Source organism: Orbicella faveolata, unplaced genomic scaffold, assembly GCF_042242905.1.
Source record: "Orbicella faveolata isolate gen_17 unplaced genomic scaffold, um_ofav_v1 contig_1, whole genome shotgun sequence".
NCBI classification, from domain to species: Eukaryota; Metazoa; Cnidaria; class Anthozoa; order Scleractinia; family Merulinidae; genus Orbicella; species Orbicella faveolata.
The window spans coordinates 11,735,611-11,758,316 of NW_028301536.1; the positions used below are offsets into that span (position 1 = coordinate 11,735,611).

At 39.5% G+C, this 22,706-nt stretch overlaps 2 protein-coding genes across 3 annotated transcripts in view; one reads left to right on the forward strand and one right to left on the reverse strand.

Moving 5' to 3' along the window:
- Nucleotides 1-11,115, forward strand: part of LOC110046831 (cytosol aminopeptidase-like) — a 24,176-nt gene extending 13,061 nt beyond the window's left edge. Inside the window, exons 6-16 of the mRNA XM_020752546.2 lie at nt 1,354-1,468; nt 2,133-2,318; nt 2,781-2,923; nt 3,192-3,207; nt 4,043-4,256; nt 5,008-5,110; nt 5,545-5,624; nt 5,815-5,921; nt 6,358-6,394; nt 7,946-8,042; nt 10,645-11,115. Coding sequence (XP_020608205.2) covers nt 1,354-1,468; nt 2,133-2,318; nt 2,781-2,923; nt 3,192-3,207; nt 4,043-4,256; nt 5,008-5,110; nt 5,545-5,624; nt 5,815-5,921; nt 6,358-6,394; nt 7,946-8,042; nt 10,645-10,706 — 1,160 coding nt within the window. The 3' untranslated portion in view covers nt 10,707-11,115. The remainder of the gene's footprint in view (nt 1-1,353; nt 1,469-2,132; nt 2,319-2,780; nt 2,924-3,191; nt 3,208-4,042; nt 4,257-5,007; nt 5,111-5,544; nt 5,625-5,814; nt 5,922-6,357; nt 6,395-7,945; nt 8,043-10,644) is intronic.
- LOC110046830 (wolframin-like) lies at nt 10,561-22,343 on the reverse strand. Of its 2 annotated transcripts, XM_020752545.2 has the most exons (9): nt 22,086-22,343; nt 19,155-19,517; nt 18,597-18,854; nt 15,374-15,660; nt 14,843-15,015; nt 14,017-14,154; nt 13,163-13,931; nt 12,404-12,590; nt 10,561-11,667 (listed from the first exon to the last, which is right to left on the reverse strand). In XM_020752545.2, exons 2-9 carry the CDS (start codon nt 19,494-19,496, stop codon nt 11,461-11,463), a joined length of 2,361 nt encoding a protein of 786 aa, XP_020608204.2. In that variant the 5' UTR covers nt 19,497-19,517; nt 22,086-22,343; the 3' UTR covers nt 10,561-11,460. The 2 variants fall into 2 exon arrangements, with proteins under 2 accessions (XP_020608204.2, XP_089145397.1); XM_089289271.1 differs by lacking the exon at nt 22,086-22,343 and having other exon boundaries at nt 19,109-19,291.
- Nucleotides 22,344-22,706: the final 363 nt, after the last annotated feature.

A 22,706-nucleotide genomic window follows, 5' to 3' on the forward strand; every position in this document is an offset into this window, starting at 1 on the left:
AATTGTCCTTCACCTCCTCTGCTGCCTCATTTGTTGGGGCATAGCATTGCAATATGGTGACCTGCTGCCACCTTGAGTTGAACCTGGCTCTGATTATCCTCTCAGACACTGGTTGCCATTCCAGCAGGCATTGTGCAGTTTCTTTAGACAGAATGAAGCCAACTCCTCTCTCATGATTTTCACCTTCATCCATTCCTGAGTACAGCACAGTTTCTCCTGTAGCTATCCTCAACTTCCCACAAAAGCTCCATCTCATTTCACTTACTCCCAGAATACTAATACCATATCTTTGCATCTCCTTGATCACCTGAGCACACTTACCAGTCTCAAACAATGTCCTTACATTCCATTGCCCGATCTTCACACACGCTTTTGGCGACAGCAATTTCATCGGTGGTTTATGTGTCATTCTCTGCTTTGCACGTTGCTCCAACCGGGTGTTAGCATCTTGTACCCCTGCTTCCCGATAGGGCACAGTGGTAATTCTAGTTTCAGTTTCTGTAATATGTTTCTTTTTCCGGGAGCGGGTTATCAGCCCGCCGCCCAACCCCCAACCTGGAGGACCAGGGGCTGTCAATAAGTACATGTATATTCCTTTCCAACACATGTACTGTAAATGCCTAAATATAATTAGGCCCCCTTGGCCCCACATTTTAAAGCTCTCATTTAGAACTTGCAGTTGTAATCACCTCCTGTATAGTTACATAGTACATTTAGCCACTCTTCAACTCTATGGTATAGTGTCTCTTTGGTATAGTCTTTTTTAAAAACTAAATGAAATTGATGTCAGTAAACTACTGTAAATAAAACCCCTATCAACCAACCACCTCTGTATATTAAGTGGCTATGGCCATGTTTTGGTCATCCTAATGAGGGTTTTCTATTTTCCTTTCCCCTATTAACTTAGGTGGCCTCCCAAATATAATGTAATACATACAGTTTGGCTTTGTTTGGAAAGGCAGTGACAAATGAGAGTCTGAAATAGAAAGTGACCACTGATAAAAATATTCAAACAAACGTTTTTATTGTCTAATTTGCATGCCTTAATTAGATAAAAGCCTGTTTGTACTTGAATAAATTGAAGTTTGTAGAAGGCTCATGCTAATTCCTCATGAACCCCTATTAAGCGGCACCTTCCATTTCCTCGACTTGGATTGTCTAGTATTTTGTACGCTAATATTTTGACTAACATTATATGAGTATGTGTCAAAGTCAATGTGTACTAATTACAAATTAAAAGAAACTTGAAATTTATTTATTGACTGTTAGTGCTGTTAGGAACAAATTACTATAAGCATTGAATTTAACATAAAAGGTAAACTTATATGCTACAATCTTGCACTTCTTTTACAGCGGCAGCTGAAGGTGCTGGCCTTGCGCTGTTCAGCTATGACACCCTGAAATCTGACAAAAAATTACAAGTGGATCTTCGACTTCACGAGCATGTAAATGAAAGTAATTTACGGAGGTAAATTTATGCATCTGGTTAACTCAATTGTTATTTAATCTGTCTTCTCTAAGCACTGCAGACTTGAAACAATGCAATCTCATCCATACAAAATTCTATAGTTCTAATGAACCTAAATAGGGTGCAACTAAGGCCTTAAATCTGCACAGAGAGCCAAAGAGTGACCAAAAATGAACCAAACTGCCCGAGCCAAAGAAATTTAGGTTGAATTTTAGGTCACCAACCTCACCAGGTAGAGCCATAAAGCAACCAAATTTTTGTAAATCTTAAATTTGGTCGAATGAAGCAAAAATGAAGCAAAACTTATCTGGCTGTAATTTAGGGTGAAGGTCTCTCATGTATGTATCAGGTTAATGGCTTTCATTTAAATTTGCATCAAGCTTAGCGAATGTTAAGAAACAATGCTGTACCAGCTGAGTTCACTGCACTATGTGTTCTTGGTGAAAAAAAGTGCCTCTCTCTTACAGTGCTTTCCCTGTGATTGAATAACATCCTATCCAGGGGAGGGCTGATATATTCCTAGTCACTTAATGCCAGGGAAACCTGGATAAGGCGGCGGTACATGTATGTACCATTTTGACGTTCACACAGACTTAACCTAGTAAATCTACTGCCCAATAAACAATTAATCTATTTTTAGTAATTTGTTTACTTATTTTTGCAGTAATGAGGAGAAAACTCATTTACATACCTGGCGTAAACTTTGGCAAGATGGGCTATTGTTATCTGGAGCACAAAATTTTGCCAGAGAGCTTATGGAAACTCCATCAAACCTTATGACACCAACAATTTTTGCTGAAACACTCACTCAAAGGCTCTCTGATATTGAAAATGTGCAAGTGTTTGCTAGGTACCGTGTACGACAATGTTCTACGTATAATATGTTGCTAAATGTTAAAATATAAGGTTTTTCCATGTGGTAATAGGACTATCATTTTCTACATTCCTGTTGCATCTGATTGATAACACGCTGATGGTATATCAGGCTGGATAAATTAAATACTGATTGCTCTTTGTGCAAATTAGCTTCATAATAATTTATATAATAAATACAATTCAGGAGCACAGAGGACATAAAAAGCAAGTGATAATTGGAGGGTGTGATCTCATTTTCTTGTGAAATATATGCTTTGAATGTGCCTTCAAGCACTTTAATTACTTTGCTCTCCTACTATGATCATTTCTCCCATCTCTGGCCTTTTGCATGTACACGTTAATTTTTACTATCCACTATGACAGGTTATATTTTGTATGCACAAAGTATAATCTCCTTGTCTTCTGCTTTATGTCTCTCTTCTTTTCTTAACACAAGAGACCAGAGTTGGGCTGAGCAGCAAAAGATGGGTGCTTTTCTTAGTGTTGGCAAGGGCTCAAGAGAACCAAGTGTATTCTTGGAAATGAAGTATTCTGGTGCGAAGGAAAGCAATTCACCACCTTTAATTTTTGTAGGAAAAGGTCAGTGTAAGCTCGATCAAGTGGCATGTGCCTTTGACATGTTAATAGTGACTTCCAGTCTATAATTTGTACTAAGATAGTGCAGAGAGAGTATTGTCATCCACTCAACTGATGCCACTTATCAGCTTTTTATTAGTATATTTACAGACGTTATTAGTGGTAGTGATATTAGATGATTATTGACTGTATGGTATGGAGTGTTTGACAGATAGTTGACTGGTCATTGTGTTTAGTTTGTTGATATCTCATAGCTCTTCTTATCTTGCAGGTGTAACATTTGACAGGTATGTGATTCTAAAATTGACTTCACCTATTAATATAAACTGATTATCTTATTCTTTACCTACATGTACCTGTAGATTTTCCCAGATGCGTGATTTTACAGAGGAATATTTAGCTGTAGAATGTGAGCTGATTATGGGAGGCACCATGGCCATGTGTTCAGTGTGTTGGTGTGTTGATCTAGATCACGGGCCTGAAGCTTGCCTGGCTTCAGTCTGACCAGCACCCCATCCAAGAGTATATAATATTGCATTTCTAATTGCATGCAAGGTCTTTTGGCAACTGGACAAATGGTAGGGGTGACTTGCAATCAGGGCACTGTTATCCCATCCAACGAGGAGAACAATCTACTTTTACCCTGTTCGTGTCTCCTGCAAAAATGCAACGGTTGGTAAAAGTTTATTGAGAATCCTGTTCAACTTAAAAAGTTTGGAATTTGTGCTGTCCAAAATATAAAGAAAAATAGGGATAATCAAAATCGTTTTTTACCACAATTGCTACTATTCTCGCAATCTGATTGGCTAATTTGTTCTTGTCGATAAGAGTCCAGACAACGCTACTCGCGTCAATGTGTCACGCAATGCCTTTTCCACCTCGCGCTCTGAAAAACCATTTTCTTTGACGTTGATATTTTGGCAAAAAACAAGGCGAAATGTGGTTTAGCGTGGTCTACTCTTATCGACGATACGCGTCATCACTCAGCTGCGCCTCGTGAGTCCACAACATTTTGACCACTGTGATAACGCGTATCTTTGTCGATAAGAGTACAGACCATGCTAAACCACATTTCGATTTGTTAAATTTACGATAGCATCAATTGCTTGTTTGTATTTTTAGTGGCGGTATTAGCATCAAGCCAGCAGCTGGGATGGGACTGATGAAAGGTGACATGGGTGGAGCCGCTACAGTCAGCGCAGCTTTTGAAGCCATAGCAAGGCTTAAAGTGCCAATCAATGTCACGGCTCTTGTGCCACTGTGCGAGAATATGCCATCTGGAAGTGCTAACAAACCTGGAGATGTCGTCACTGCAATGAATGGAAAGACTATTGAGGTTAGTGACAAGCACGCTGTATTGTAAACATAAAACAGTCTGTATGGGCAGAAACGTTATGCGCTTAAAGCTGAAAGGCAACATCCCAAGTGAACTTGTCGTGATTTGTTGTAAAATTCTCCTGTCATTTGCTGTTGGGAAGGTGTGAAAACCAGTATGAAAGAGACTTTCTATGTTTGTATTACGGACTAAGTGACTACCTGTCAGGTCGTTTTCACTGACGTATTAATAGAGAGCTTAGCAAACCACGACGGCAACGGCAACAAGAACGTCACGAAACAAAAGGTTTAATGATGGCTGTGCACGTGCGTTATAAATCTGTGTACATTTCTCTGCCGTCCTCTGCACAAGAACAACATGAAATGACTAAGTTCTGCGTGTTTTGCAGAACGCGAACGACGGCGGCCAATTTTTCGTATTTTCATTTGAAATTGAACGCTGGCGTTACATATTTAGCTTGAACAGTTCTGAGACCAATAAACGCACTGAAATGATCTAGACAATTGCGAAATTCGAAGGTAAAATATAATTCGTTTTTTACCAGGCGTTGTCCTCGGGGTCGCCGTCGTCATCGCTTAAGTTTTTTTGTAATTTTTTCCTGATGTATTTTATGAAATTGTTGCAAGCTGTTATTATTATTATTATTTATTATCATTATTATTATTATTATTATTATTATTATTATTTTGTGACTTAAACACGTTCTTCTGCCTTATTTTTATTGGTAAAATTAATAAAAGTTTTCTCGCAGATCGACAACACAGATGCAGAGGGAAGACTAATTCTCGCCGACGCTCTTTGTTATGCAAATAAACTTAATCCTCTTGCCATCATCGACGCTGCTACACTGACCGGTAACTATTCCATGGTTCTTAACGTGCTCTCTTTACACTCAGGAATTTCCCAGTTCAGCCGAGCGTAGCAGACCAAATCGCGTTATACTTAGATGACTTCTAAGGCTACAATTAATAATTCCGGTTGTTTATTTTTAGTGATTCTTTTCTTACCAGGTCAATTGAAAGTTTGAATTTCCGATCGAAAAAGATAGTTGTTTCAGGACTCTACAGTCGCATGTTTTCAGGGTTCTCTATAGCTTGTAATGAGATTGTTTCTCCTCACGATGTCGTATTTTTATCGTGTACTGAATTGTCAGGTGAAACTGTGAGAATAAGAATGTTTGCAGTTTAAGCCGAACCCATCGAATGTCAGTCATCCTATCATTTTTCGGGTAGTGATTTACAATTTAATTCAATCATTAAGCTAGTTGCAAATGCTTATTATATTACAGGAGCGATAGATATCGCCTTGGGGCAGGGAGCAGCAGGCGTCTTTACCAACTCACCGACATTGTGGCATTGTATTTTTCAGGTAAGGACTACTGTTTTGTTACATGCATGCAGCACTACCTTGACTGATTTCAGATCATAATCTTTGGGGAGGTCAAAGGGTTGGCCCTGATGATTCACTCCCGTCTTTTTGCACAATTAGAAGGGGATGTCTCCCTCTTGATTCCAGGATCCAGTTTTTAGTCTGTTTTTCTTGTTTGGTTTATGTTTAGGCCGGGTTTGACTGTGGGGAGAGAATGTGGCGTATGCCATTTTACAAGCACTACACTGAACAGATAGAGTCCGATGTTGCTGATTTAAGAAACACAGGCAAGAAGAGGTAAGTGAAGTCTAAGATGGCGATAGGGAGAACGTGGAAGAAAAGAGGGAGAGGATTTGGAGTGAAGAGACGGGGACAGGAAACTTGAGAATAACAGCATATCGGAGATGGCGAGGAAGGAGAGAAAGGAAAGTGGACGTGCAATATGGAGTTAATGCGCCGAGGAGAAACAGAACTCAACAAGATGGAGCGTGTTCAAATGCGTGTCTCAGTTGTAATGACGTCATTAATAGGACATTATAGTATGTATTAATGAATTGGTAGTGTGTGAAAGAAGATTCGAGGCGTAACGAATTAGATGGGTAGAAAAATTTAGAGATCTACTAAATAATAGCGCGACTAAATAAAACGTAATGACACGAGCCTAAAACTAGACCGTAGTTGCTTACGTTTTTTGCTGTTTTTGACATCAAATACTTCCCATTTTGGTTTGAAGGTCAGCTGGGTCGTGTACTGCAGCAGCCTTTCTCAAGGTAACAACTCTTAGGTGGTGCTCTATTGGGATCAACCGTTTCAACTGCGACCGGGTTGGCATGATATGGTTGACGTTTTTCAGTAGAACACTTTTCCAACCGTTTTAGGTTGAAACGCAGTAACTCCTGAGAATAGTCCTTACGCGAGCTACAATCACGCGACATAATCACGCAAATGCTTTTCCAACCGTTTCAACCTGGTTTGAGGCCGGTTGAAAAAGTTGATCAACCAAACCAACCGAAAACGGTTTTCAGTTACCCCAATACAACACGAAAAATCCCAACCAGCTGGAAACGGTTGATCCCAATAGAACACGACCTTAAATCGATTAAATCATTACCAAAGCCACCAAGATTGGATTGTAGGCCAAATCCTTTGTTTGAGCCGCGTGTTAGGCGTACATTATGGTTCCTGCTCTAGGATCAGTGTTAATATTACATCATGCCAGGAAAATGAAACTGGCTTTTAACGTCACGTTAAACAGAGCTCTGCGTTCGAGTAAAGTAAACTATCAGCCGGTTGGCGCTTGTCTCCGGTTACATTAGCATGAAGCGACTACAAGGATTTCCACTCCCCGGATGGGATACAAGTCTATCGCACAGTCACCCCCAGCATAAAATCGCTGGTATTTATTTTCATAATCCATCAAATATTTTCGCTCGCGCGCCATTGGTCTAAACGCGTCATGTGACTGGATTTGCCCCTGCTAAAACTGAGGAATATCACTTGGACATTCCCCAATTTTTAAAACAAGGCGTGTTGCCATAAACATTTGAAGGATACTAAACACAATAGCCTCCATTTGACGCGAAAATATGCTTGGATATTTGTCCTTGGACATTATCTGTTCCTTGAAGCTCACACTTTTCCTCGAGCTATGCTTCTCGGAACAGATTCGAACAGATTATGTCCGCGGACAAATATCAGAGCATATTTTCGCGAAACTGGGTGAAGAGAGGCACTGTGCGAGCGAAGTCCCTTCGCCAAGAAAACAACACAATGTCCCCGGTCAGGCAGCCTAGAATTGGACCCGTCCATCTGAGTGTAGTGCACTGTTTAGGCCTCAGTTCCTCTCACAATTTAGAATAGAAAGGAAATCGTGGCAGTTTGGTAAAACAGCTTGTTTTGCAGGGGAGTAATGCCTGTGTTAAATTTACTCAACGTTCTTTACTTTGTGGTACTTTGCACTCATTATCGAAATGTCAAACTACTCCTTTGACGTGAAGCAGTCAAACGTTCCTACATACATACGTAGGCTTCCGTGTATATGGAAACTAACTGATGAGTGGGCTAGCTTCATGCTAGCCTACGAAACAGACCTGTATTAGACTCCATATGTACTCAAGATCTGAGTAGTATCTCAACGTAATTCGTGATAACAGCTCCTTCATTGTAGAGTTCTATATTGGCTTCAGGGGTGATCAGCACCTGAACTACATACGTACATACATACAATTTTTGTTGAGGCAGGTCGGTTTGCGGCAACCTAAAGGCTGGTGTGGACCCGCCAGGAACTTAAACTCTTCATAAACTGAATTCTTTTTTTGTAGGAGTTTGTCGAGGCTAAACACTGGGCACATTTTGACATCGCTGGTGTGATGGACAACAGCGCCAATGCTATTCCGTATCTTAACAAGGGCATGTCAGGTAATGTGGACCAATATGTTACAATCAGTTCGTGTTTGTCCAATCTGCCGCTTATTACCGTCTCTATGTTCGGACGTCCTCCAGTCTCAAGCCAAAAGTTAACTCAGTCACTTAAGAGTTAAGTCTTACACGCTGCATATCCTCACAGAATTGAACAATTATTATCCACTTAGTTTGTTTATCAGCTCGTAATTTCGCTTGCTTCATCTCTGTTATGCAAACGTCTTTCACGTTTTCGCTTCAAACTCTTACAAACTTTCAGTCGAAGTAAACCTGACAAGGTGTTGGCTTGTTGCATTTCACCACTGGCCGCAATACAGATTGAGCAATATCATCATTTAGAAAACAGTCCTGAGAAAATATTCGCGCTGATTGGTTAAAAATCGTGTTTCTGTAACTCGATAGAAACACAGAACTAGCACGAACTGTTGACGTAATGATGGCGCGAGCAAAGAGAATTTATATTTTGATAATCGAAGTTAACAAGTTGTTTTCCTTTTTTTCGCCGCGGTATTTTCTAAAAGAAATAGAAAACATGTTCTCCGCGTTTCTATCGTGTTATAGAAACACTCGTGAAAGTTTGGGAGAATTCGAAAAAGCTGTGGAAACACTCGTCTGCGGCTCGTGTTCCCACGGCATTTCTCGTTCTCCCAAACTTCCACTTGCGTTTCTATTTAACAATTAGATTATGAACTCGAGATTTCTATGATTTCTATCACCTCATAGAAATCGAGAGCGAATAATCTAATTGTTTTAGTAGAATTCTAACCGAAATTTACTTCAAATAACGGTTTCCAAGTACTTCTCGACATATTATTAAACTTTGCGCCTTAGAAAGATCGCTCGGATTGAATTGTCATTTGAAATTGAAGTTGTGTGCGCGCGCTCATCACTTTTTTCAATAATTTCAAGATTTTTAAAGTCAAGAAACCTTTAATGTTTTTCTTTGAGTCTTCTCAGGAATCAATTTATCCTTTTGCATCAAAATGTTCCCTCAGAACTTTGTTAAAACGAAAAAAAGGTCGCCAATTCGTAGACGACCTCCGGCCACTGCACTCTAATGGCTGATAGTATACGTATAGCTCAGCCAAACAGATTGCAGCATTTGCATCAGTATACTAGTAGAAATCTACTAAAACTCGATAGAAACACGGTACATGTTTTCTATTTCTTAATATCACATTATATCTATCATACCGTGTTTACATAGCCTCATCTAAACATGAGGGGGCTTGGAGAAGTTTAGCACAACTGTTAAAAATTCCCCCCCACCCCCAAGTGTTTAGATAAGACTATGTAAACACGGAAAAAAGTGCCCCAAAATACGCGCGAATCCAGAACGTCACAACTGTGGTTACCTACTCTCGTCCAAACTTTCCTATCGACCAATGAGAGTGCGCGTTCTACCTCGGTTATTTTATAAATAGTAAGTAATATTCCAAGGAATTTTGTCACCCAATTATTTCCAATTTAGACAGCCAAATTAACAAATAATTTGGACAGTTTCCAAAATTAAGAAATAATCGTGCATACGCTACAGTGTATGGGAATTGAGCTGACGTTATAACTACATATACTTAAAAAGGACTTTTTTCATCACTTATTAGCCTGTGAACAAATTTTCATAGACGCGAGGGAAGCAAGTCACTGGAAGTTGTCTCTCACCGGCTGTTCTGGTACTTTGCGTTTGCTTATTCCCAGAGGCGGATTCAGGGGAGGGGTTGAGGGGGGTCCAACCGCCACCCCCCCTTCCTTGAGCAGCTTTTTTTTGCTATCTTTTTCGACTCATCATAAAAATAATAGAATAAATTTGTTTTATCCGTAGTTGTTTCACTTCCACCAATTGACTGATGGTCAAGTTTAGAGAAGATATATGTTCATTTCACGACTGCATTATTATTTTTGTTCAGTTTTCTGGTTGGTAAAAATGGAAACTCCAGATTTTATATCATGCCTTCCTATGTCTCTCAAGTGTCAGAAATGCTTTAGAGGGTAAAATCGGGAGGATGACCCCGGACCCCCAGAAAGGTCGCGCCTGCGGCGCTCACCATCTATGCCCATGGCGTCGAAAGTTCTTAATGTGTACAAACCCCCCTTCCAGGAATTCCTAGATCCGTCCCTGATTCCCATTCTTGTTGTTTGGCCGGACATAACACCCAAAAGCATATTAGGCTTCTACCTGTTTTTCTGTACGTTGAGTTATTCTCCGTTCGCGCTTCTCTTCGAAACAGTTTTGACTAAGTCCGGTTATGTTTATTATTATCATTATTATTATTGTTATTATTATTATTATTATTATTATTATTATTATTATTATTATTATTATTATTATTGCAATACTACACTTTATGTACGGTTTTACAAAAAAAAACTAAAGTTACTTACATCACTATCTATCACTACTTACAAATTACAATACCAATCAACATTGCTTACAACACTAACAATATAACAAACTCTTTTAGAGGAGTTAATTCTAAGTCCTGTTATGTTACCATGCATTGACTCAAACTGATCATACATATAAACGTTGATTTATTGTAACGGATTTTTTTCAGTTGCATCATTAATTGTAGCTTATTGTTCTTGTTTTTCTTTGCAGGTCGACCAACAAGAGCCTTCGTGGAAATAGCAAGACAACTTGCAGTCAATAAATTAGATTAGAGAACTGTTCCTACTTGTAAAACACAAACCATGAAGCACTTTACGTCTTAGATGGAGAAACAGACAGAAAAAGTTATCAGGGAGACATCATTTTGATTGCAAAGACTGGGGGATTAGGTAATTTCTTTTGAAGCTATAGGTTTTCCTTTACCTAGCACCACGAAAATAAAATGAAACAATTAAGGAATTAAACCCCGCGTAGTTATGTCGAACCTTTTGAACTTACTCAAGAACTAAAACTGCGAACGTGGAAATATTTATCAACTTACTTTTTAGATTCTGGGTGAAATTGATACCGTATACTAAACACAATGCAGTTTTACGAAATCTGAGCGTATTGATCTAAAACAACAATAAATAATAGTGAAGTACAAAATTTAATATAATAAAAATATTTTTAAATTCGTAATCGAGAGCTTGGTTTCTTTTATTACTTTTCCCGTTTCTTAAACGTTCTCAAAAACCTAATGTCTTCAAACTCTGCGTAAAACACTCCGGCTGACTTACTTGTACAACTATTGTAATTGTTCCGACAATAATCCCATATATTTGGGGAAAAAGCTACGCCTGCAGAGGTTGTGAGAAGACACTTGTAAGTAATGGCTGCCGAGTAGAAACTGGTTCCACAACACCAGTGTTGATCTGAGAAATAAGAAATGAGATCTCCGCATACGAAATAGCGACGACCACGAGCTCAGTTAAAATGCCAAGGGAAAGAGGTTCCCGTCTCTGAATTCAGTTTCATAGTAACTCTTTAATCATCTTCCTCGTCTTCTTTTTCAATGACCAAAGGAGTCATAAAGAACTGAGCCATGAATCTGCCAGAGTCACGCAATCCTTCAAATATGTCTTCACGACCAAGTCCAATCCGCGATTTGACCTTAACACCATCGATAAAGAGCTTCTTGGCAGTGACGCTAACGTAAGGTGGACCACTTTCTAGGCGACCTTGAAATGTGATCTGAAATAACACGATTACAGCAGAATCAGGAAAGTATCCCACAGGAGTATATTAAGTGTTCACGGGGAAGAAACTTGCTCTGGTCTATTTTAGGCAAATAAAATAATTTTCTACAATGTCAGCAAAATGGACAATCGGTTTTAAGTGGCAAGGACATTTCAGGCTGTTTGGGGATTGTACTTTTTGGTGGAAGGGGGAACAATGGCCGGGAGGCCGGGAAAATAGGGGGCCGGACAGGAATGGGCTGGAAGCGGGAGTTCTAAGAGGGCGGGAAGTGTGAGAGAAATGCAAAACGTTAGAATACTTTCAAAAAACAGACTTCTGAGCAAATGACAATTCGCGCTTGGGCTAAATCACGGGCCTACTCTCTAAGTTAAATTGCGCAACTGAATAGCTTGGATGCGGATAAGTCTCCTAATTTACAGGCGAGGGGAGCAGGACATACAAGGGCAGGAGTCGCGAGATAAAGGTACGGCAAGCGGGGGCTTCTGACCCCCGTCCCCCTCCCCTCCACTATTTGGATAAGTTTACTAAAATGGGAAAAAACTAGGAGAGGTGATCTCGTTTTTCATACAATCTAAAAGTTCCCTTAAGCTTTTGAAAAATGCAACATAAGAATTTCGATTGCATGCTCATTAAGGTCCATTACTGAAGGTGCTATAGAAAGGAAGTGCTGTTTCAATTTAGCATTTTACGGGATAAAAATAAGTACGAAATGCAAGAATAGTCCTTGAACCTGTGTATCCTTTCGTAATGTAATCATTGTGAGGTAGAAACGGTGCGTAACAGTCAGTTGAATCACTTCGCTGTTCTGCGACGCCGGATCCGCCATGTTCACCCCAACAGAAAAAGTGTATCTGTCGAAAGTTCTCAAGTGACACGGTCCTTTTGGTCTTGGCAACCAAGTGCTTTCTTTTGGAACCCTGGGAGAGAAAAAGAGTTGATCTTTTATGCATACATGTACATGTGTCCAGCGCTAGGTAACTGAGTGATTTGGGAATGTTTTCAGTTTGTTTAATTCATAAAGTTTCTGTTTTGCTTCCCGTTGATGCTGTCCAGACAGGGAAACAAAAGTTACGTTTTAATGCCGAAAACAAACTGAGCTAACACAGTGCAAACTTAACACAACCTTGACGGCGACAGCCTTAAGAGCGCATGGAACACATCTGAGTAAGAATAGGAAACTAAACTTCAATATCTACAAAGATTTCCCTATACTGTACCCCTTCCCAGCTGTCCCTGCCATATTTCATGTTGTCTACAGCCGGTTTGTTCTCACTTGGACGCGCAATATACGAGAGCAAAAGATCATCTGCTGGTAAGTCCTCATGTTCCTCAAGATCATCATTACTATCTAGCACCGCAAAAGTACCGGTACTGAAGACGATCAAAAGTAGTTGTAGAAATTGCATACTTGTCTGTGGCCATGACACTACGCTTCCGAAACAACAAATTTATTTGATAGGCGCTCATTGATATCCTGTCTCTTACTCACCTGCCAGTCAGACTGCTTTCCTCAGCTCCACCGAGGAGACACTTGATAGTGGGTCTTAGAAACACAGGCAGGAATGTCACCAGGTGTCGAAAACGATTTTCCACAGAGGTTAACTTGACATAAGCTACAGTCCCAGTCCAGTTGACCGATTCACCATAAAATTCACTGCACTTTATCTGCACCGCTGCAATGTTTACACCATCACCTTCACTCGCCTTGCTCCCACATGTTTCATAATACTCTTCCCACGACAGGGGCTTGTGGGATCCATATGTGGAGGGGACAAAATTGACGTAAATGATAGGGACCAAAAGGCAGAACACCACCAGGCCCGCGGCAATCACGAGCGGCTTCTTTTTTCGCTCCAGTTTCTCTCCATGAAGAATTTCCAGCTTGGAGTAATAGAATAGTGCCGAAGATACAGCAACAATGAGAGCTGTGACAGCGAGCTTCAGGGCGACATCAAGCGTTATAAACCACTGCAGCAAATACGCCAGAGCAAGGCCGATGGTAAAGAGAAACAACAAGGGCAGCATGGTGATAAATATGACCCACCCCACCGTGGCACGTAGCAGACTGCTCCAGGAAGTGAAGTGGAAGAGCTCAGTGAACAACTGCCACCACAGCAAGCAGACTAAATGAGGGATAAGTACTTTATATATGCCGCGCCAAGAGTGACGGCCGGCCATGATGATTAGTAGAACGAGGATGAGCACGTGAAGAAGGGATGGGAGACTGATGTCTAATTCCAGTCCATAGGGGAGGGGTACTGCAGGACAAAAGGGAGACAGTTACGAAGATCAAAGTATTTCAAGCTAAGACCGACAAGCAAACATTGTACATCAGGCACCTACCACTAAAAAGTGAATAGCATAGGATTCCCAAGCCTCGTACATTTTCTAAGCTGCGTAACACAGTGGTCAATAGTTTGAGTAGAATTGTGTACAACGCATAGTCATCATATTTTGAAGGTAATCCTCTGAAAGAAGAAACTGCAACATGCATGAGATGTGTTAATAAAAACAGAAACAATGAATTACCAGTTCTCTACCATGGGCTGGCAGAGCTTGAGTGCCTGCTGCAAGCTACTGGCAGATCTATCAAAGCTGGATTTGGCAAACGAGAGAGAGAGAGAGCCAACAGAGAGTAGCCCCTGGACTCCTCCTGGTTGGGGTGGAATTGAAGGATAGCCACCCACTCTTACAAAACGGGTCTGTGCTGGTTATGGAATTATGAAAAAAGACTCCAACCTTACTGGAAGGTTTACTAGAGGCTTACTAGAGGCTTGCATCAAGAAAGAGTATTTGTGTGGGTGTTTGAGAGGGGCAGGTAATCATGTGTCATATAAAATGGGTGTGTGCTTTTTTTTCACTGAAAAGGCAAATCTGAGAAGATCCAACATTGACCAGATCGATGACAAAGCAAGACCTTTCTGGGGTGCCTTGTCAAAACCAAGCACTGATGCCTCACTTGCCTCGCTTTCAAGCAACTAGTCCAGGGTGCCGACCAGGTGGTCCGCCATATTTGCATTCGGTGTATGACGTTATGAGCCACTACTGTCAGGTCACTCTTTGGAATGAGAGGGTCAAATGGAGTTTATTTGGTCTCAAATGTCCCAGTTGAGTACCGTTCAACTAGTAAAGTTCTGCTGTAATAAATGAATATTAACAAAAACATTACCTGTGAAAAATAGAGCCACCAAAGACATTTCAGAACATGGTATCCACTGTTTATCACAAAGTGGCAACACAGCCACTGTCACCAACAAAACAATGAAGAATGAAACATAAGGAGTTGCAGATTTCCACATGAATTTCCTTTCAGCTTCTTGCCCATCAAGCCTTGGATCAAATCTGTCAAAAGCAAAAAGAGTAAAAATGGTACGGCTTACAAGAGGTTTCCACATGATCAAGTCTGATGTGAGTTTACATTCAGTCAAATTATTGTGAGAATTGAGGGGGCAATAGGCTTGATTTCCACCACTCTCTTGCATCCAGTCTTTGAGCACAAGCTCGTTTCCCAAACAGCGGAGCCTGAAAATCCAGCCTAGGGGAGCAAGAGATGATTCAGAACATGAAGGGCAGAAGATGGGTATAATTATGATATTTTTGTTAGAGGTCATGATAAAAAAAAAATGCACCGTCCAATCCAAGAAAAATGGCATATCAAATAAAAGTTAATGTCGAGTGTACTGTAAACACAGAGGCCTACTTTTTCATGAGTTGTGAAACACTTCTCAGCTGCCTCAAAGCTTCTCTTCCATAAAACATTTGAAGTGAAAACACAACCAGAGAAAGGAAAGAGATGTAGAAGATAACCAAAGGAACAAGGAACCAAAGGAAGTCTCCAGTCATATGGCTGTAGATGTACAGAAGGAGCAACATCTGAATTTGGGATGTTGGAATCAACGATTTCAAAAAGCTTGACCCTTTCTTTGAAATTCTCAGAAGGATGAAATGTTTGGCTGATTCCAGGGACTGCTGTGGAAATTTCATGATCTAATTGAAGGAAAAAAAATAAAATTAAAGTGAAATCATTTCTAAAAACACAACAACACTTTTCAGGTTTCGGAACATGTTTCAATGTTTCAAACATCATCATCAGCCATAATGAATATATAAGGTTTACAGAAAGATCATTATTATATATGTAACAGCCTATACAATGAGCCTTTATAAATTTAAATTAACGTAAAATGCAAACTTATTTAAACTAACCAATAAAAATTTTGAAAAGAACAATAGTGAAAAATCACTGAGCTGAAATAGATACATTTAACAGTGTAACAATAAATTGACATGCTCAACTTGTTTGTTGAGTTCTGGATTCAACCATTCAATATAAAAACTCTCCTTGATTTTAAGTTGTGAGAAAGTCTTAGCAAAATCAATAATTTTAAAACTGGAGGCATCACCATTGTCTCGACATTGCTCAGAACAATTGAAATGTTTAAAAACATGGGAATTTTTGTCCCGAAAAAGATGTTCATTAACATGTGTGTGAAAATGCCTATTGGTTTCACCAATATAACGAGCTCCACAGCTCGCACACGTAAACTGGTACACAACACATGATTTAAGAGACTCAGGAATAAAATCTTTAGGACTAAACATACTGCTAAGTTTGAAAGGAGAGAATATAACTTTCACAATTAAATCCTTGCAATACTTATTAATAATAGATGAAATTTTCTTCCCTGTGTAGGTAGAATAAAAATCAATATATGGTAGTTTATAAAAATGGCATTTGGATGTGTCAGATGTTGCAGTATCTACATCCTGTTCTGTGGTTTTGATCTTTTTGAGATAACCCTTACCCGACTTGTCAATTAGCCAACTTGGAAACAAATTACGTTTCAAAATAACAGAAAGGTTTTTGATGTCATTTTGAAAGCCCTGAGTAGTGTTGTTAATTTTGTAGGCTCTGTCTATGAGAGTTTTAATTAAACCTAATTTGTACTTAAAGGGAGTAAAGCTAAAAAAAATTAGTTAGTAAACCAGTGTAAGTCTTCTTCCGAAAAACAGAAGTGACACAAGAACATTGATTGTCACTAGTGCTCTGCTTAGATAACAATACATCTGAAAATGGCAATTGACCTTTTTCCTCTGTTTCCATTGTGAACTTGATGTTAGGATGGCACATGCTGAGGTATTCAAAAAACATATTGGCATGTTCACTGTTTCTAAAACAGCAAATAATATCGTCTACATATCTGCAATAGTATAGTACTCTAGGACCGGTGTAATTATCTAACCAAAGCTTTTCATAATAACCCATAAAGAAATTGGCTAATACAGGGGCTAGAGGTGAGCCCATAGCTACTCCATCTACTTGATCATAAAAGCAACCGTTGAATAAAAAATGGGTGTGACTTGTAGCAAATTTGAAAAGTTCCTTAAGTTGAAATTTGCTTAGTTTTAAGTCCGACTCAGTGTTACTATCAAAAATTGCATTAACAGCTAAATCAATGGTTTCAGACAAAGGTATATTAGTAAAAAGACTAGTAACATCATATGAAACCAAAAACATATCACTGAAAGCTATGTCTTGAATTTCTCTAAAGTGAAATCAATGTTTAACTAATTACTTGAATGAACAAGGCAATAATGTAGAAGCTAGTATAATCTTTAACCAGTCCAGGAAATGTCAATTTTGACAAATCCTAATTGATGTTCCCAAAGGTCAGTGAGTTTCCAATTCTTTTTCTCTACCCAGAAATAAAATGCCAAAAAAAAGTCTGGAAGTATGTTGTTGAGTGATTGTAATACATAGATTTAGCCAAGCCTAAAAGCAGAGCTCCTGGTTACAATAAGTTAACCTGGCTTGAGCCTGCGATCCAGTTGAAAACCTGTACCTGGACAGTGGCCTACTACCAAAAAGCATGAGACCAGGATGCACTCTAAACACGAGCCCACTATATGGTCACATGATACTGGCCAGCAGATACCTTGTTTTGACAGGTGCCAATAACATGGAGGCCCAATATCAAAGATGTACATTGTAAAACCCACCCCTCCTGATCTCTAAGGGAAATGATTAGGCCTTGGGAACTAGCTGGTTGTTGCAGAGTGACATTTCACATTGATTTACATGACGTACAGATGGATGAATGTATGTGCAGACAATCACGTGACAAACAAAAAATTTTTAACTTGATGGGTTACCAAATTTTCTAAGCAATGAGTCTCTGCTCACATGCCTCCGGCGTGCAAGAGCCCCACTGTAAGTGAGTATAACATAACAGTTCATGGTGGAAGCTGGAATAAAACTGCCCAAGCATAAAACAAACTGGATCCTCTTCACCTAAACCTGAGATTAATCTACAGTACTGGCCATGGACAGCTACAAATAACCAAACAAAGCTTACAAGTTCTCACTGATGGAACACCATATGATAATTTATTGAATCAAAAATGAGATTTTTGTAACACGCACTAATTCTAAACATAAATGTCAGTAATATGCAGTAAACAAAGGAAGGTTGACTTTTGGAAAAATCGAGACATGAGTGTTCTATTCTGATCTGGTCATGAACCACATGTAAATGTACTTAGTATGATCCAATATATGTATAACATTTACAAAGGCATGTGATGAGGTTTAAATTGGTTTTGGTTTAAAACTTTATAAACTACAGGACATAGAAAAATAATAAAGCACCTGGTTCAAAAAATACCAAACTAAAAACAAATATTAAATACATTAATTTAAACCACAACTTACTTGTGAAAAATATTTGCAGATAACTATATATTTCGTTCAACCCCTATTAAATGGCCCACCCGTGGAGGAATGAATAGTGGCTGCTTAAAAGGGGTTGGCCACTTAATAGAGGTAAAAACAATAGAAAAGCCCCCATAAGGACTTTGATGACTGGCTGCCTATTGGGGATGGCTGTTTAATTACTGGCTGCTTAATTGGGGTTTGACTGTACCTTCTCTATGGGAGAAGCCTTTTCATATTTTTCCATATCTTCTTTACTGAGCACAGTAACAACTTCTGGAACGTCACCCTTAGCATATGCCAGAACTGTGTCCTTCAGCTCACCAAGAGTGAACTCATCTTGTCTGCCAACTGTCAATGCATTTGTCAGCAAGCTCACAAGGTCCAGTTCTTGTCTCATCTGTTGTTGGTCTTTCTTTTCTGTTTCTGAAGAACTGGTAATGTCACCCTCAGTATCTTGTTCTTTTTCCTAATTAAGTGAAATGCGAAACATGCAATAACGTACAGCATGTAAAATTATTATTGCTTGAAGTGCACCCTAAAAGACACTTTGACATCTAAAAATTGTGGCATTTTGTCATCAACACCCTAAGTGAGATCAGAATTCTTGATTTGTACCCCTAAGCGAGACAACAGGCAATTCCCCAGTCTTTTTATATACATGTAGGAGTCCCTCCTCTCTGGGATTCATGGGTTGCAGAATGAACAAATGCAGGCACATACAAGCTATAAATATTATTATGCTTCTGGCGACATTCTTCAATCTCACCTTAAGTTTTCCTTCTGCCTTTTTCAGAGCTTCATTGATATCTTGAAGAGCAACCTTGTCTTCACCATCTTTCTTCATGGAGTGGTAAATCTCTTCCACAGCATGTTGAAGTCTCTTTTCCTCTTCAGAAGTCTCTATACACCATTTTACTTCATCTTCATTCTCTGATGTGACACCTTCTCCACCTGCTAGGCATTTAGCCAGAATGGTTGTGGCCTCCTGGTTTCCTTGTTTAGAAATGTCAATTAATATTCTCACTGCTTCTTCTTTCTTTCCCAAATCTGACATTTGTAATAGCTCTTTTGCCTGCGATATCTGCTCTTCCACATTGACAGTGTACATTTCAATAGTTTTTTTTCAAGTCTGTTTTTGAAAAAGAAGGTAAAAGATTAGATCAGTCAAATGGTTCTCTCTGAACTTGGGAAAGTGTGATTTTCTGCTGTTTTGCCAAATTAAAGGTTGTCCTGCAGAAGTGTCAAAGCATACTTGGCAGTTTGGCATGAGATATTATGGGTAGTGGCAGTTTTTTATTTCTTTGCAATTCATGAAGGTTTAATGCAGAATAAAGAAATATATACCGGTATTTTTGTTTTCCTCTTGGTTTGCACTCAGCAAACCACCTGACTGCCCATAAAACAAGTCAGAGGCATGGTCAGAACTCACGGTTAGTGTGCTACACTCAGGATTGAGCAGTCTGGGAACTTTGAGTCCTGATTTGTGACATTAAGTTGTGTTCTTAGGCAAGACACTCAATCCTCACCTCTCTCCACTCAGTTGTATAAATGGGTACTGGGAAGTTGGAGATATCAGCGTAACTAACTGAATATCAATGACAAAAACTTGGGACAAGCTCTGTTCTGATGGCCACTTGGCCACTTGGCTCGTATATGCAGACTCTACCTCTTACCAATTACCTATAAATTATGTACCCCCTTACCATTGTCACATTCCCTTTGACTACATTAACCTTTCTGAAAATGGCTACATCACTGCAGTGTTGGGTGTTTTAGGAGGTCATACTGTTGCTATGATAACCTATTGTGTCACGAAAATGATACCAACGTGTTCACCAATGATTGGGCAGTTTTTTGATACCATGATTGTAGCATCAAGTGATAAAGAGTGGTTAGAACAACCCATCAAAATCTAAGTGCTGGAAACTGTTTTGAGCCACCTTAAGGACCATAACCCATAACACCTGTTACGGCTGAGTTAATCCTTGATGAGGCCTTGATGTTATGGGCAAAATTGCCTGTTGTTGGTACAATTCATCCACAAAGTAACAAGTTTGCTACAGGATGGTGTAAAGACCACTGCAATGGGTGACTCAAATCTTAACAACAGCTGTAATATACATATAGGTTTCCACTCAAGGGTTTGTAACTCCGAATTTGAAAGGCTGCCATATATTAAAGGGATAGTTTCACAGTTTGACACTGACACATGTGCAAGCTAGCTGTGATGTAGCCCCACCAATTCCATAGTTTATAGACCAATCAAATGCGAGTACGAAACTCGTTTGTCTGATCCAAAATAAACAGCTCGGCCTGAATAACATAAGTTTGATGTTCAATTCTTAATTCAACACTTTAATGGCCTAAATCCGTCTACATCTTCTGTAAAATTTGGACACCAGTAATTTTGCTAGCCTTTATGTAGCTGTGTAAGCAACTCAAAGGCTATCTGATGCATCATGCTTTTACAAAATAAAATCATAGTCTGTGATTCTGCAAATAAATCTTGTTGGTATGAAAATAAAAAATTATGTACTTATTATGCATGGAGTCAGAACATGAAGGGATTTCTAATGAGAAATCTCACCTATATTGTCAGGTTTTAATGACTGACTGTAAAATTTTCAAGAAAATTTCCCGTATTAGAGTCATTTGCATGCTTCCCATTGATTGATTGATTGATTGATTTGATTATCAACAATGAAATTGAATGATTAACATTGTAGCTTGCGCATCTGCGACCCGTGAAACCCTCCCTTGGGACGAGTTGTCAATTATCTACTGTCAAAAACTTACCACATTATGGTAACATAAAAAGATACACGGTCAGTGTAAGGCTCAGTTTAGATGTCATGCTTCTGCCATGCTGAACTAAATTGCAATTTGGTTCGACAGTAGCACGGCAGGAAATCAACTCTGATTCAGACGTTGTGCCAGAGTTGAATCAAATCCAGGGTTTACTGAGGCCTCGTAACAATTCTCCTTCTAACTCCCCGAGCGAACGAAATCTCGCCAAAACACATTGTGAAGTTAGTTTGGCGCGACAGAAGCATGATGTTTGAATCGCCGCTGTGGCAGAGTCGTGTAGCACTGCAGAGCTTGTCGAACTTAATTCAAAAGTTTGATTCAGACGCCGTGCTTCTGCCGTGCTTTTGTCAAACTTAATTCCTGAATTTAGTTCGGCACGACAGAAGCACGACGTCTGAACTGGGCCTATTTAAACGTAGACTGCAGGTCTAGACTTGGAGTTAAGAAATTATGTAGACGGAGGGTGAAATGCTGACTGCATATTGGTTCTCTGAGTCAGAAGTAAAAACGTGAAAGGCGGGGGGTGGTTAAGCAAAAGACGTTCAGTTCAGCCGGAAACTCAAGGAGAACGACAGACGAGAAAGAGGAAGAGAAGAGAAAGAGAAACAACATCATAACAACATCTGCGAACGCTAGTTTGCATGTAAACTGTTTATTTTACTCAATTAAGATTTATTACCACTAATTTTACTAAGCCACATTGTAAGCTTATATCAGTGTACCTACAGTAGAAACTATTATCAAAACGACAATAACAAGTTGGTTAAAATGTCTGGTCATCTGACTTCCTCGAGCGTCCGTCACATTTGTTTCATGAAGAACTCTCCATGTTCATGCAGAAAGAAAACACGTCTTAAAAGAAAACTGACAGAAAAAGGCTATAACTAACCTTGCAAGTAGCTTCCTTGTGAACTCAATTGCAACGACCTAAGATCAAGTGTGCTGCTTTTCAGCCCAGAAAGAAATGCAAATTCACTTCCGCCATGTTTATCGTCCCCAGACGCACGTCACAATGCCACAGCTTCCCGCTTGGGTTGGTTGGAGGAGGACGGGGGAGAGGACGGGGTGCTAGTCGTACCTTTTAGGGGCTACAAAGGCGATTTTGGTACCTCTTAGGGTGTTCAGTCTCAAAGGGTCCACAGCAGGAGCTTTGGCAGTACCTTTTATGGTATTGAGCCGAAAGACTGAAAACATTTCAAGTCACACCCACAAAACAGGATCTTGGTACCTCTTGGGGTTCTTTTCAAATTTTCAATGAGCACTGCTGTCCTTTCTATATGGGAGTCTTCCCCGTGTTTAAGTTGTCACGTATTAAGTAAAAATATGTGACATCAACAAAATTTTTTTGACAATGAAACAGAGATTATAATACTTTAACCCTTGACAGCATTCATTTTAAGACACTACCAAGGAAAATAATTGTTTTTCTTTGACAATTCGGCTGCCCTGAGTTTCAGGCTTTTCGAAGGTAATAAAGTTGGGAAGTTGGGGACGCAAGGATAAGATGTAT

What these genes read in the sequence shown, in the direction of transcription:
- LOC110046830 (XM_020752545.2), bottom strand. Translation starts at nt 19,496, where the DNA reads ATGTACACTGTCAATGTGGAAGAGCAGATATCGCAGGCAAAAGAGCTA. An exon ending in AGGCAGAAGGAAAACTTAAG is followed by an intron (nt 18,855 to 19,154) that starts GTGAGATTGAAG and finishes TCACTTAATTAG; the next exon opens with GAAAAAGAACAAGATACTGA. An exon ending in ATGCTATTCACTTTTTAGTG is followed by an intron (nt 13,932 to 14,016) that starts GTAGGTGCCTGA and finishes TTTGTCCTGCAG; the next exon opens with TACCCCTCCCCTATGGACTG.